Source organism: Papaver somniferum, chromosome 2, assembly GCF_003573695.1.
Source record: "Papaver somniferum cultivar HN1 chromosome 2, ASM357369v1, whole genome shotgun sequence".
Classification (NCBI taxonomy): domain Eukaryota; kingdom Viridiplantae; phylum Streptophyta; class Magnoliopsida; order Ranunculales; family Papaveraceae; genus Papaver; species Papaver somniferum.
Window position 1 is genome coordinate 147,744,153 of NC_039359.1, and position 15,065 is coordinate 147,759,217.

General features: G+C 37.7%; 1 protein-coding gene and 1 pseudogene across 3 annotated transcripts; both read left to right on the plus strand.

The window, feature by feature from the left end:
* Positions 1–9,668: 9,668 nt before the first annotated feature.
* LOC113352178 lies at positions 9,669–12,151 on the plus strand (annotated as a pseudogene).
* A 495-nt stretch (positions 12,152–12,646) lies between these two features.
* Positions 12,647–14,656, plus strand: LOC113354098. 3 transcript variants are annotated; one of them, XR_003361672.1, is made up of 5 exons: positions 12,647–12,849; positions 12,956–13,127; positions 13,383–14,188; positions 14,273–14,397; positions 14,509–14,656. XR_003361672.1 is itself a non-coding variant. In XM_026597534.1 (3 exons), exons 1-2 carry the CDS (start codon positions 13,643–13,645, stop codon positions 14,390–14,392), a joined length of 666 nt encoding a protein of 221 aa, XP_026453319.1. In that variant the 5' UTR covers positions 13,583–13,642; the 3' UTR covers positions 14,393–14,397; positions 14,509–14,656. The 3 variants fall into 3 exon arrangements, 1 of the variants encoding a protein (XP_026453319.1); XR_003361673.1 differs by having other exon boundaries at positions 13,041–13,127; XM_026597534.1 differs by lacking the exons at positions 12,647–12,849; positions 12,956–13,127 and having other exon boundaries at positions 13,583–14,188.
* The last annotated feature ends 409 nt before the right edge of the window (positions 14,657–15,065 follow it).

Genomic DNA, 15,065 nt, shown 5'->3' on the forward strand with positions numbered 1-15,065 from the left:
TTGGGGAACCAAGACATCCATGGGATAGAAGAAGATCTTTGGGACTTGGTGGACAACCTTTCAGAGTTCAACAAGTAACCATAGGCCGAAAGGGTGTACGAGGCCACTCTACAGAAACGTGACAATGCATTTAAATCTTCTATCAAGCCAAAAGGAATGTTGATGGTAATATGAATTGATTTCTGTTTCAAAAATTCATATGTTTAGGCTTTATGTTTTTCCCATATCCAGTAACTCCTGATTGTGGTTCTAATAGTTTTTGTTTGTATTTTAGGTTTGGTTCCTTATGATGTTCTCGGGTGTTCTTGAAGATATGGGAAAAAATATTAGTATTGAAGGGTCGCGCCCTCATATTCTAGACGTGTTGTGCACGGAAACGGTTCATCATCGTCATTTATGTCGTTCGTTGATTCGTTCGGACGTGAGTAAATCAATGATGAAGTATTGCAATGATTCAGAACTGTTAGTAATTCTGGGGGTATCCAAGGGACCCCTCAGTTATCAACAGCTGGAGGATCTCGAGACCGAAATTAAGTTAGGAAAGCAATGGCAGACTGAAGATGAGGTTGTTGTGGGATATTTGGAGGCGAAGAGCGAGGAAAAATGAGGACATGCTGAGGATCCTATAGTAGCTCAATTAGGTGATGTGGTGGATGATTTAAAGCGTAAAATGCAAGAGAGAGAAATTCGGGACATTCATCAAAATGAAATGATGAAAAAAAATGATGCAGGCAATGCTCAAAATGCAAGATGAACTGTCGAGGAGACCTAATGTGGGTGGATTTGATTTGATTTCAGAAATCATTTTAATTTGTTATGAAAATTGACGAACCCACATAGATCTAACTGTTTAAAAACCATTTCCAAACTTCATGTTAACAGGGTCCTGCACAGGAAGTGGAGGCAAATCCCCGTAACACAGAACATGAACATCGTGAGACTTTTGAGGACTATTGTAGTCGATTCCATGACCGAGATAATGATGAAAATGTTCTTGATGATTTTGGTGGTGAATCACTAGCTGATTTTTGTGAAGCTAATACTGGTGTAGAATCTGTAGTTGGAAACAGCGATGCAGAAAGCACAGATAGCCCAGATGTTTCACTGGTAAGTATTTCTTGCATCCTTTTTGTGGGAAAAATATAATCCTCTAGTCATTTGGGTATGGGAGTATGGTATGGCTTGTTAATCCTAGTGTATTTTTCTACAACCTGTTTATCTCTAATTAAAATTCCATTTCAATGTCTCCGGCCCCTGTATATGTAGGCCAATGTGTTTAACGAAATCAAGAGTAAGAGAAATAGTCAATGTTGGGAAAATCAGAATCTTTCTAAAGATATGAGAAAAAATATTCCAGGGCCCCTGGTGAAGTCACCATTTACTACTTGCGAATTGACTACTCCTAAAATCCCAGTTGTTGGGATACTGAAGAAGAGATTTGATATTTCCCCTGACGATGTTGCCGCTGACGAGTCAAATTCGAGGAAGGTTAGGAGTATGGTGGAGTTGAGCAGGGATGACGTTGATGCGGAGAAGGGTAATAGAAAGGATTCCGTGAATGGGTGTATCACTTCAACAAATGGAGCAACCGATGTTCAAGGTCTCGGTTTGAGAGGTGCGAAGAAACGCAAATCTCGGGTGAATTAGTTCAATAACTTCCAATCTGATCGCTTGAGGGTAACGCCGGATGCAATAACCGGTGTGAATAATTTCATAGACCAAGGGTGAGTGTCCCTGGTATATCCTTATCCTTTATATTATTGGGTGTCCTTGTTTATTTAGAAAATAACTCTAGACTATCGTGTTGTTATTGTTTGGTATAGGGATGACGGTGCAAACGGATCCTTATTATGTTGTGATGATTTTAAGAAATTACTAAGGGCTAGGAATCCTCTGGAGACGAATGTAAGTTAATTTGCATTAAACTTCAACATTAATATAAGAGTTATAATCTCTCGTTTTAAGTATTGTGAGATGATTAAACTTTTGTGTTTTGGATTGTCATGCAAGATATCAACGTCATGTTGCGCCTCATGCGAGAGTCAACCTTTGGCGTAGATGGCGATTGGACAGCAATTGGCAGTTACTTTGAAGTATGTTATGTGCCAAAAGAACACAGCTCGGGTTGTAGATTATTTGTAATTTTTATAGTAAAGCATTGTTGTAACTGGTAACTAACCTTCGATTTTTTTTTCCTTAGCCTCTTATAAAGGGGGGAAAGAAGAGGAAAAAGGAGGTGGCAGAATATAGGAATGGGATTAGGCCGAAAGGCGGGGCTAAGAATTGGGAAGCCGTCTCTATGGTATATGGTGTGGTGCATATTGTCGAAAAACAATACTGGGTCTCTATAAGTATCGACATAGGGGAGCAGATAATTCTTATTTATGATTCCATTAGACCGAAAAGGAACGTTGGTAAGGATGGAGTCCATGTAGAAATCAGGAAGATATCGGACTATTTTGAGGGACACTGGTACAACGGGTATTGGAGAGTCGAGTTCGTAGAGGATTTCCATCAACAACCCGATAGGTAACTAATCTTTACCAGTGCAATTAATGCACAATTACTTGAGTATAATTACATGTTTCCCTGAGTTACACATTGCTTAGTTATCTGATAGCCAAAACTGGTTGATTGATGCTCCGCCTTGATTAATTGCCATGAATGCTTGTTGAACCAGTACTTCACATAGCATTATAAACCCTGCAACATCTGGTATTTTAGTATGTGTCACTGTGGTAGTTGAGTAAAATAATTGCTTGCTGAAATCGTTATCACAACCCATCAATCTCTGCAGGACAGTGTGTTTTTGTGCATGAAAAGTTTGTTTGTTGTGCATACTCTAGATATCCATTTAATTAAATCCTTCTTCCCAGAATTTTGCACTAAAGCTTGCTTGGTTAGTATAACATTTTGGCCTACCTGAGCATTGTTTCACTGTGATTTTCTCGATATCTACATGATATTGTGTCTGTAAAACCAACTTTTCTGAGAATACCTAATCTAGGACTAGAACTGTGTGCCTCCCAAGTCCTCTTGGACTATTTTGAAACTAAATATAATACCTTTGATGAGCCACAATTGGAGTTTACTCATGTCTCTACATCCATCCCTGAGCATGTCCAGTTTGAGTTAGACCTTGTGCATGATGCACCCATGAAACTGGTAGATTATGTGCTCGAAAGTGTATATGTTGAATCCAGGTTTGGTGGTAGCTCAGTTATATCCACAATCTTTCTTACCCTCTCATGTTATCTATGTTTGAGACTGTTGTTGTTTCTGCGTCCCATCTTTTGGGTTGATCCTCAACTCTTTAGATTGTTGGTATATGGTGAATCATCACTGTATTAATCGTTTGATGAAAATCGTGTTATGATGCAAGTAAAATATATAATCATTTACGTTTCTGATGCAATCTGTCTCCATTTATGCATACAACAGACACTCATGCGGGGTTTACTCCTTGAAGATCATCGAGCATCTAATCAAGGGAACTGATTATAAAATGATACATCATAAAAAAATCTCCAGTATCGTCGGGAGATGGTTGTGCAGTTCCACAGGAAAGAGTTCTTCTGCTGAAGTAACATGTTTATCTGTTTGTATAGGCAGCTTTGACCTGAACACGGGTGGATGCAGGTCATTGGTATTTTGGATGTGTAAATAATATTATGACAATGAGTACGACTGTGGGCTCGCTTGTGGTGATTGTTTTTCTTAAAGCAACCACACCTACTGTGAAAATACAAAGACATTACTGTGAAAACTTTGGTTCTGTGTTATAATGTGAAATGTGCGGAGATTAAACCTTCCTCAATAGCTCTTCATGACGAGTGGTTCTCTTCTCGTTCAAAATATTTGGCCTTTTTTGTAGCTAAATATTATAAGATTGGTGAAGAAAGTGAAAGAGACTACCAATTAATCGATAGTTCAAGGTTTCTCATCCAATTAATGTCTTCTCAATTCTCATGTACAAGTTATTAGGCAAACTCTATTCTTTTTTCTATTGGGCTTGTTTGGTTTCCTTGTTCTTGGGCTTGCTTCATATAGTATTCTTTTTGAATTGTAAAGAGTCATCAAATTCTTCGTGTGTTGTATCAGGCAGTATGTCTGTTTAAGCTTTGAAGTAGATCTTAATGAACATCTCTTGAATTTTAGGCTCAACATGTTGATTATTAAAGTACATTTTCTTCGTAAATAGTTGTTTGTTGCAGTATAGCGTGGGGTAGGCGGGTGGGTTGGGCAGTATGGCCAATAACTTATTGGGCATTTTACAAGTCACTTTCATTGGTTCTAATTGTTTGTATTGTTTTGGATGGTGAAGTGTATTATAAAGCTAATGATCAGTACTACTATGAAATGGAACAATGATAATACTGTTCAAGTTGTAGATGAAATACACGACTTCATAATGTTATTCATGCGGAAAAATAATTAAGCTTGTTCAATTTTACATAACACTAAGCACCAATGTTTGACATATGTGTACAAAGTCAAGTAAGCTGGTGAAAACGAGATCATCCAATAATTGTCTTCTTTTTTGAGAATCACCAAATCAAAAAATAAATACCCAAAATAAAAGGTTTAACAGCGTGGCCTCAAGATACCCAAAATAAATACCCTAAGATTGACGAGTGGTTCTCCGCCGGTAACCTCATCTTCAACTTTTTTCCTTATCAGTGTGACCTTTGTCCTAGGAAAGTCGCCTAATCTTCTTTAATGGTGGTGGGTTGATACCGGGTACCTGCAGCGATTCGATAATGCCGGGCGATTGGTAAATAATGCCAGCATACGATGCCATGTACATCCCGGCAGTGAAATACTCGTGAACATATCTGAGAACCCATGAGAACAGTGTTAGTACATAACCTGTAATATAATACAAAATGCACATGAATGGTGACTTACTCTTCATACAGTGGTGGTCTACGTTGAGCAATAAATGCCACAACATGCACACAAGGTACACCTGATATCTGCCATTTGCCGCATTCGCACGTTTTCCGTAACAAATGAACATTCCTACTTGGCTTGTTGCATATATTCGTCACCAAAGTGTTGTGGTCGTTGCGTCGCCAAATTGGACGTGATGATGCATGATACAAGCTTTTACGAAGGATCTGATCCCCTAATTTTGCACTTGCTCTCGGAACGATACGTTCATCCTTCCACAGTCTTCCATTCCTTCGCCTTGTCAAAAACAGCTGAATAAGCTTAGCTTCAAAACCCATTACGAACTGGCATATGGGCAAACACTTGAGCTCAGTTAACCACAGATCAAACGTCTTGCTGAAGATGTTTACCATTTGCGGACAACGGGCAGAAGGGTCATACGAGTGCCTTGCACAACTTGATTGCCCACACACTTCAACCCAACGTCTTTGAAGCACTGGCAATTTTACTAGATTCCTTTGGTGGTAAGACTTTGTTGCATATAATTCTTTTTTCTGAGATTCTGGTTCATCAAAACCAATACGGATATCCTGATAAAACTTTCGAGCACATAGTCTATGAAAATGTTTAACATCCTTGAAGTTCTGGTCAACAGCAATATCGATGCCTGTAAGGACAGCATTCGAGCACATTAGACGCATCAAAAACATATACATAACTGATAGATATGAGATTCCAATGTCTCACCATTTGAGAAGTCGTGAAAAAATGTAATTGGTGTTCTTCAGGAGCGGAACGATGATAGACAGAAATTTGTCCCATTCTTTCATTCTTCCCTCCCTGCAGATGTAAACGGCAATAGGATACATTCCATTGTTACCATCCACAAAGGTAGCAGACAAAATTGTTCCACCATACATACTGTTTAGCAGGGATCAGGTTAATGCTATAATTGGTCTGCATCCATCATTAAACCCATCAATGGATGCCCTATACGCAATGCATAAGCCTTCAAACTCTTTAGTCTCTGGGTGGATGGTCCAACTAGTAATGCTTCCAGGGTTCGTTTCAACAATCTGTCGGCACATCTCAGGTACTAAACTGAGTTCAAACAATTGAAAAAAGGAATCATATCAACAACATACACATTGTTAGAGTATACAAATATTATATGGAAAGTTTTAGTGTTTAGAGTTATATTTAGTATTCGATATATTTAGTATGAATTGATTTACAAGTATTAGTCTTGCATACCAAGTTATGGTGTCGCTATATATATCTTATGGGTTCTCAATGTAAATCATCTCATTCAATAATATAATCGTAATATCTAATAATTCTGTCTTGGTATCAGAAGGTTCGATTCGGACTTGTTGCTCACCTCGTTTTCTTTTCTAACCGGCGGCGGTAGCCTTCAATGCTACCGTCCACCGGATCTTTTCTCCGCTGTAATATGATTAGTTTTTCTTATTAGGTTTGCATCCAACACATCTCGTCCTCCTCCACTTTCCTTTCTCTCTTCGTTTCCATCTTTCCTTCCTCGGTTGAGTTTTCATGCGTAACTTCTCTCCTCTCCCAACTGACTGTTTAGAACATTAATCCGTCCAGTACCCCACTTCTCCACCTAGTCCAATATTTCACATCACCACCTTTCCTCTATATTCTTTAATTAATTTGCCAACCAAACCATATTATCAACTATCCTATTATTTTTCCAATTACCAAAAAAAAACAAAAAAAAATCACCGGGTGCTATATTGTTCTTCTAATCTTGTTGCCTTATTCCATCACCTCTTCTGTCCCATTAATTTTACCCCACCATCATCTTTTCTTCTCACCTTTCTGTCCAAGTACATCTCTCGTTTTCCCCGATTCTGGTCCACTATTCAATCCCGAGCCTCTAAATTCTTCCATCACTACCTCTGACTACTGTTCCTCTCTTGTCGATCAATTAGTTGATTATTCCCATCCCCTATTTTTCTTCTCTTCAATTCTATCCTAGTGCCCGTCCAGTCCACCACCTGAGCTTCCCTAGTTCACTATCTAAGCCCACCAAATCCTCTAAGCTCATCCATTAAACCAAGACCACCAGTTCCCGAAACGTAAGTCATTCCTGTAGCCATTAGTCCAAGCCTAGCATACACGTCTGTCTATTTCCCCTTCTCTGCATTATGGCCTATTCTTTATGATCATCACCTGTTCCAGTCACCACCATCATTGGCAGCAGGGATCATTCCAATCTCGTTCCACCAATCACTGTCTTGATCCTTTCATCTCTTCTCGGCCTAATTTCTCCATCACGTCCAGTCTTGGTCACTGATGATCAACCAACAACTTGGTCACTGATGATCAGCCAACAACGTCATTTTCTCACTTGATTATGTCGTGCTAAACAAGTTATGGTGACGCGCAAGTTATGGTTTTCCGAATCGGTATTCTTTTTAATAGTTACGCGCTTCTTCTTATAATTCTCGGGCGTTTATTGGCACCGCACTTCATCAACAACTTTCATGGCCAATCTCATGTTGTTTTTCCAATCCCCATGAGATTGAGGGAGGGTGTTAGAGTATACAAATATTATATGGAAAGTTTTAGTGTTTAGAGTTATATTTTGTATTCGATATATTTAGTATGAATTGATTTACAAGTATTAGTCTTACATACCAAGTTATGGTGTCGCTATATATACCTTATGGGTTCTCAATGTAAATCATCTCATTCAATAATATAATCGTAATATCTAGTAGTTCTGTCTCACATTACCAAGTAGAATAACTTAACATACACCATACATACAAGGCTTTAGAGTTACCTGCAGCTATTTATATAGGATCCATACGTCTGTACAAGGCAGTCATGGAGTGCTTTGCGTGCTTTTGCTGTAGAGATTTTAACTTTATACTGCTCGAAGATTTTTTTCCTAATGCTTTTGGTCTTACAACTTATCCCACTTGTAATGTATCTCGTAACTATTTCCCTCAACATTTCTTCCCCAATGTCGATTTTTTTTCATTTTTACCCTATCGGTTTCATTATCACTAGGATCACTAAAAGACCAATCAAATTCCATACTAGAATAACCACTCTGAATATCGTCATCGGTATCACAGTGGTCCTCGTCAATTCTGCTTGTGGGCTTCTCCTTTTCCTTCCCTTTGGCCCTCTTCACCAATTTCCAAAGGGGAACGTTGTCAACAACAGGCTCGGGTGTGGCGCTGCAAAGAAAAAGAAACAGATTAAAGGGGCACACCACATCCAGTTGTTGAGAATTGGGGCATGAGAATCTTTGATTCTGGTCCAAGATGTTGGGGACCAAATGAACAAAATAAAAGCAGTTGTTGGAAGATGCAGAACAAAACAAATAACTACTTTCCTGCGAAAAAAAAATCTAAGTACAATAACCCCCCATGTGCTACAGGAATATTGATGGATTAAAGTGGTCCTCCATTTCGTACTTCTAAAAGACAACTTACTAAGTAAAGTCAAAAGATCACCTTTTATTGATTTTAGTTTTTTAAACACACAACACTGAAATCTAGTCCAAGTATTGAATGCCAACTTACTGAGTAAAGTCAAAATGCCAGCAGACTGCTCTAATTAGGCTTAAAAATCTAGTCCCAGTATTGAACGGTCTTGTCTGTTCAGATACCCATGATGAACGGTTATGATCTTTCAAAAGATGATGATCCACAGAAGAAGGGAAGTAAACCTATCTCTCAGTGCACGGTGGGTACCGGATCACTATTCCACAAAATAGTTATCAAGTCAAACTAAGAAGCTTATATCTAAAATAGAAAATTAATGTTTGGATTTTATTTTTCTGAAAATCGATTCAAATTTTGGTTTGACAGTATTTTATCTGATTCTTGACTTCTTTTGATCAAGGAAAAAAAGAGGATTATATCGAAAACAAAAGATTAATGTTTGGAAGGCTTGGCTAATGATACTGGTTTTAGGTTTAAATTCTTTTTAAGGGCGTTATGTTGAATCTTTCATAAATCGTTAGTATGACAATATTTTCTGATCCGATCCTTGACTTTTATTAACCAAGTCAAACAAAGAAGCTTATATCGAAAATTCCAGAGTTAATGAGACTCGTAAGAAAAAAAAATTGAACGCTCATTGATTGAGAGCCGATCATGAGAGCTCAAAAAATTTAAAGGCTAAAGAAAAAATATGATTGACTGAGAGTCGATCCTTAGAGCTGATGAGAGAGCTCTTGGGTACGACTGAGTTTGAGTGGACCCTCTAACATGGTACCAACTTAATACGATAAAAATCATCATTTATCAAAACATGAAACTATGTTATCTCGTTAGGATTTAGTTTGGTTCAATCTTTGTCATGTTGAACTTTTCCTAGGGAACACAAAAATGTTACGTACATGCTAAACATTTATCCGGAAGGTAAGAAAATTATCCACTAGGTGACTTACCTGCTGCTCCATCAAACAGCTACTACAACAGTGTGACCAGGAAGGACCTGCTTTGTACCTCTTGGATGGTGACTTGTCTCTATTGGAAGTAAACAGTGCAGAGATTTCGAAAAAGCTATCCTAATAGAATCGTGACCAATTTTCAAATTAAAGCTTCTTTCCCTGTAAGCTTTTTCAAACCTTTATGGATACTTCTTCCTGAAAGTTTAGGTCAACTCCTAGTACTCAACATATTTCTCTTCAGGGCCTCTTATAAATGTTGAATCTTGATGTAGATACTGCTTGAACGAGTGAAATCCTGGATTAGTGTGTTGTTTGTTGTAAGAGTTGTATTGAAAAAATGTTTGATTATCTTGAGGAGGTTTTGGAGTTAGTATTTCATTTCCTTACATCACAGAAAGACCGGAATGTTGTTTCTATTGTTTGTAAGTTATGGTATAGAGTAGAGAGACAGAGTAGGCAGAGAGTTTCTATAGGAAATTGTTACTCTATTACTCCTCAAAAATTGACTAATAGGTTTCCTGGAGTTAAAGCTCTTACTTTGAAAGATAACCTTACTTTACTGATGTTAGTGTGGATCCTAATCTTTTGGGAGGTATGGTATATCCATGGATTGACGCTACGGGTAAGAGTTATCCGGGGCTAGAAGAGCTACGGTTGAAGAGAATGCGTGTTTGTGATGCGAGCCTTGAACTGTTACCTCGTTCGTTCCCCAATTTCAAGTCGATTGTACTTATCAAATGTGACGGGTTTACTACGGATGGCCTCGCTGCGATAGCAGCTAACTGCGGGTGAAATATCTTTGTGCTTCTTTTCTTAATTTTGTTTTGTTTATGTGATTGAACGCGGTTGTTGTTGCTGAATGCTCATATTATATCCAAAATTATGTGTGGTTATAACTTATTGCATGTTGCCTCTTAGGGAAATTGCATTAAAATTATTAATTCATATGCTCAATTAGTTCGAGTCTATGGTTCCCGTTGTTTAAATTGAATTTCGAACTTCTGAAATGGGTATCAAATCCATCAATTAGACAACCATATGGATAGATGTAGATCCAAAAGGTGCTCCTTACACCATGAAGGTGGTTCTCTTCTAGTTGTTTATACAAGAAGAGACCTCACAGTGGAGCCAAGAGATTCCTGTGTGTTGGAATTCAGCAATTTAAGCATTATTGCTTGGACCGAAACATGATACTAAAAAGCCAACCGTACGCTGAAAACAGAACATGCACTTGTTCTGTCCTAATATGGCATTCACACTATGCACTTTTTCATTCATACCATTTTTTGTTAACAACTTTTAACTAATAGCCTCTGCATTTGAATTGCAATATACTAAATGTTCCTTGGGTGTTAAAACTTGATTCTCATGGCCTTAGAAAAACCGTAGGAAACTTATAATTCCATTCTAATGGATGTTTTGTTTTTGTAGGGATATTAGGGAACTAGACTTGCAAGTTAGTGAAATTGTGGATCGGGGCCACTGGATGAGCTCTTTTCCACAGACATGCACTTCTCTTGTGTCTTTAAAATTTGCATGTCTAACAGGGGTTGAAGTTGAGGGGGAAGCCCTTGAGATGCTTGTTGCAAGATGCCCAAACTTAAGAAATCTAAAGTTAAACTGCGATGTTCCCCTTACGAGACTCCAGAGAATCCTAACTATTGCTCCTAATCTCGTTGACTTGGGGATCGGTTCATACATCGATACATTCAAGTCTGAGACCTATGAGAAATTCTCTAATGTTGTCCTCGACAATTGTAAGTATGTCAGGAGTTGGTCAGGGTTTTTAGAGGTTGTTGAAAGATGCTTACCTGCTCTGTATCATATTTGCTCAAACTTGACTTTCTTGAATTTGAGTGATGCACCAGGAATCGACTGTCCGGAACTCCAGAAAATGATTCTTCGTTGCAAGAAACTTCAAAGACTATGGGTTCGATCTCTAAGACAATTTTGTTCATGTTATACTTGATTTCTCTTCATTATATGGATGATTAAAGTTTACATTTCATATGCAGATACTGGATAAAATTGGAGACGACGGGTTAGTAATTGTAGCTACTATTTGTAAAGAGTTGCAGGAGTTGAGGGTCTTTCCATCCTTTGCATATGATGGTGGTGTAACAGAACTTGGGATACTTGTTGTGTCCAGACGTTGCAAAGAGCTTAATTCATTTTTATACCACTGTGAGCAGATGACAAATGATGCCCTCTCCTTTGTTGCCAAGAGTTGACCCAATTTGGTTAGCTTTAGATTATGCATGCTTGACCCTAGAAAAGCTGATCATGTCATATTGGATCCACTAAATGAAGGTTTTAGAGCAATTATTAAGTCTTGCAAGGGGCTCCGACGTTTAACACTTTCTGGTCTTGTGACCGAACTGGCTTTTAGGTACATTGGTATGCATGGGGAACAATTAGAGATTCTTTCTGTCGCCTTCGCTGGCGACGGTGATAAAGGAGTGCTTCATGTGTTGAACGGGTGCAATAAACTCAACAAGTTGGAATTCAGGGATAGCCAGTTTGGTGACACGGCGCTTCTGACAAATATGGGAAAGTATGAAGCAATGAGATACCTTTGGATGCCATCTTCCGATGTTACTCTTGGAGGCTGCAAAAGTCTTGCAAAAAATATGCCGAACCTTAATGTGGAAATCATGAATAAAAATCAGGAGAAACTTGATGACATTCAAAAGGTATCTGAGTTGTACGTATACCAATCCCTAGCTGGACCCATCGGCGGAGCCTACGCATGGGAAGGGTAGGCAGTTGCCCTCAAGAGATGCTCCAGAGTATGTTTTGGACCTTGTGAGCGAACTATGAAGGGTAATCTTTGTTATGGTGTTACATATAACTTTGATTCAGCGGATTATGCACCACATACCGTTTTAATTTAGCTCTTTCTTATAAGAACAATGCTGGCAGGCTGAGTGGTACATCCACTTCCAATGCCAGTACGACTCTATTGTATTGCTCTTAGTGCCTTTCTAGGCCTAAGCTTTCATTTTATAAAATTTTCTTTTCTTAGTCAGTATTTTATGTACCATTTTCCACCTGCAAAAGCTTGTGTAGGCATTTTGTTAATATACACATTTCTCGTGTCAAGGTTTTATCTCCCCTTGACTGGGTCAAAGCTGAAGTCGTTTTTCCAAAGGTTCGAATTCTACGCCTCTTATTTTCTCTCTCTCTCTTAAGTTTGTAAATGAAAGAGACCAAGTTGACCTAGTCAAAAGTAATAAAGATAAGATTTACAGTCTCAGTCACTGTAGAATCTTTTACAGGATTTCGCTTTCAGAGGAGAGTGAGAGAGAGAAAGCAGAAAAACAAAGAAGAAACAATGTTGAACGAGCAACAACAAGAGAAAACACTGTTAATAAAAGCGGCACCACCGGTACGAAAGAAACTAGTTTCGAAGAAAACCAAAGAACCAAAACAACCAGAATATGAAAATCCGACGAAGAAACGAAAAGAAACAGAACAATCAGAAGATGAAGATTCAACCGCTAGCACAGCAAAAATAGGTACTACTATTTCCACTTCCTTGATTTCTGTTTGAATTTGAAGGATTGAACTAGATTTTTTACTAGATTTTATTTCTAATTCCATAATTTCTGTTTCAATTTAAAGGATTGCAACCTAGGTTTCTACTAGTTTTGTATTGCTTGAAGTCTGTGCACAGAATACATATTTTGATTTGATTTGTGCTCCGTAGCCAAGTGAAATATTGGATCACAGGATAAGAAGAAACGAAAAGAACGTGCAAACGAAGAAGATTCAACCCCCATTACTGTGAAGAAAGGTACTATTATGTGATATTCATTTCCTTGATTTATGTTTCAATTTAAAGGATTACAATTTAATTTTTTACTAGATTTTTATTGCTTATTGTGCAATAGGTTTGTTAATAGGTATGCATGTATGATTTCGTCCGTGATTTTGTATGACTTTGTATGAATGTGGGTATTGTTTGATCAGAACAAGAAACAGCCAGAAAAGTACTAGTTCTGTATGACTTTGTATGAATCGTTAATTTGTGCTTCTCTTGTTTTTGTAGCCAAATCAGATTCAACAGAAAAAACAAGATATAGGTGCAATTTTAGTGGCAAATGTTACTTTGTGAATAAAATTTTTGAGAAGGATGAAGAAATCAGAAAGCAAGAAAATAAAAAAAAAAAGACAGATAAAAGTTTAGTGTGGTTCACTAAACTGCAGTTAGAGAAGCTTATGGATAGCCCATTTTAGAATGTACTAAATTTTTTTATTTTTGGAAGAAGAACGCATAAAGAAGATTGGTGGGGGGTTAATGATGCCATAATGAAAATAGTGACAAGGTACAGCTCTGATATTGACGAAGAACATGCTTTTGTTTTTCACGATTCAGAAAACAATCATGTGATTGTAAAAAGCTCATCTGAAAAATTAGCTTGTTTTTTTGGATTGAAAATTGTGGACTTTGGAATCGATTCAAGTAGAGTATTACAAACGCCTTCTGAAATAGTTTCCGATTCAGTGGTAGATAGGATGCAAGCTTTGATACCAGGTGACAAAGATGATTATCAGATGCAGAAATCGTTAATAGAGAAGTCGATTCTACATATAATGCGAGTCAAACCAGAAGAAAAAACTGAAAAAGATGCAGAAGATTTGGCAAAATTATTTACTCTTCACTTGTGCGTAACAGTTTTCTTCACTCAACTAAATGGGTCCTTGAGTTATAAACAGTTTGGCGGATACTTTAAGACATTGCACAAAATGAATAGAACCTGCTGGCCAGATCTTATACACTCTTATCTCATGGAAAGCATAAGAGGTCACATCGATTCACCCGGGAAAGTTTCTGGATGTGGGATGTATTTTTTGGTAAGTTTCCTCAACCTTATGCAGTCCTTTATATTACTTTAAATAAAGGATGCAAAATTGTAACCCAAACTACATCTTCTGCAGTATTTGTTTGTTGAACATTATAATGTTATAAAACCAGACTACACTGGATTGCCAAGGATGGCGAAGTGGTCGGTGGCCAATATTGTTACTACAATTGAAGATGTGTGGGTGGAGCAATGAAACAGGTATGTATAACACTTATAACAGTTATACAATGTGCACCAGTTATTGTACACGTGATTTGTTCGCAAAAATATTCCGCACTTGGTTATTCACAAAAATAGTTTTATGTGCAGATGTCGCGGACATTGGTAACACATGATAGGGGTGTAAATAATACCCGAAAATACTCGGCCTGTCTGTATCCGTCCGAGCCCGCCTGTACCCGAAGTAGTCCAAAGCCTGTTATGACCCGTCATGGACCACCCGGCCTGGCCTGAATTAATTTATTGGGCGGTCTCGGGCTTTGCGATTAATTATGATGCCCGGCCTGATACCCGGCCTGGTGCCCGGCCTGAAAGCCTTCTATGTGCCATTAATCATTTAATATCCTCTTAAAAAGACTTAAAAGTTACAATTTTATAATTGTCAATTTTGTGTCAAGAAAAATAAAATATATAATTGTTTTTTTATTTATAATTAACCTTTTCAAAACATTAATGGTAATATATTTTCTTATTAGAAAGTTTATTGTACTCTAATTAATTATTTATTATAGGCTAAATTTAAAATTTTGTAAGTGTAATTTAAATATAAAATAATACTATCACTTACGATATGCGATGTTGGAAAGGAAAAGATATTGTATTTAATACCGTTCATTTGAAAATTTAAACTTAAAAAAAAAAAAATT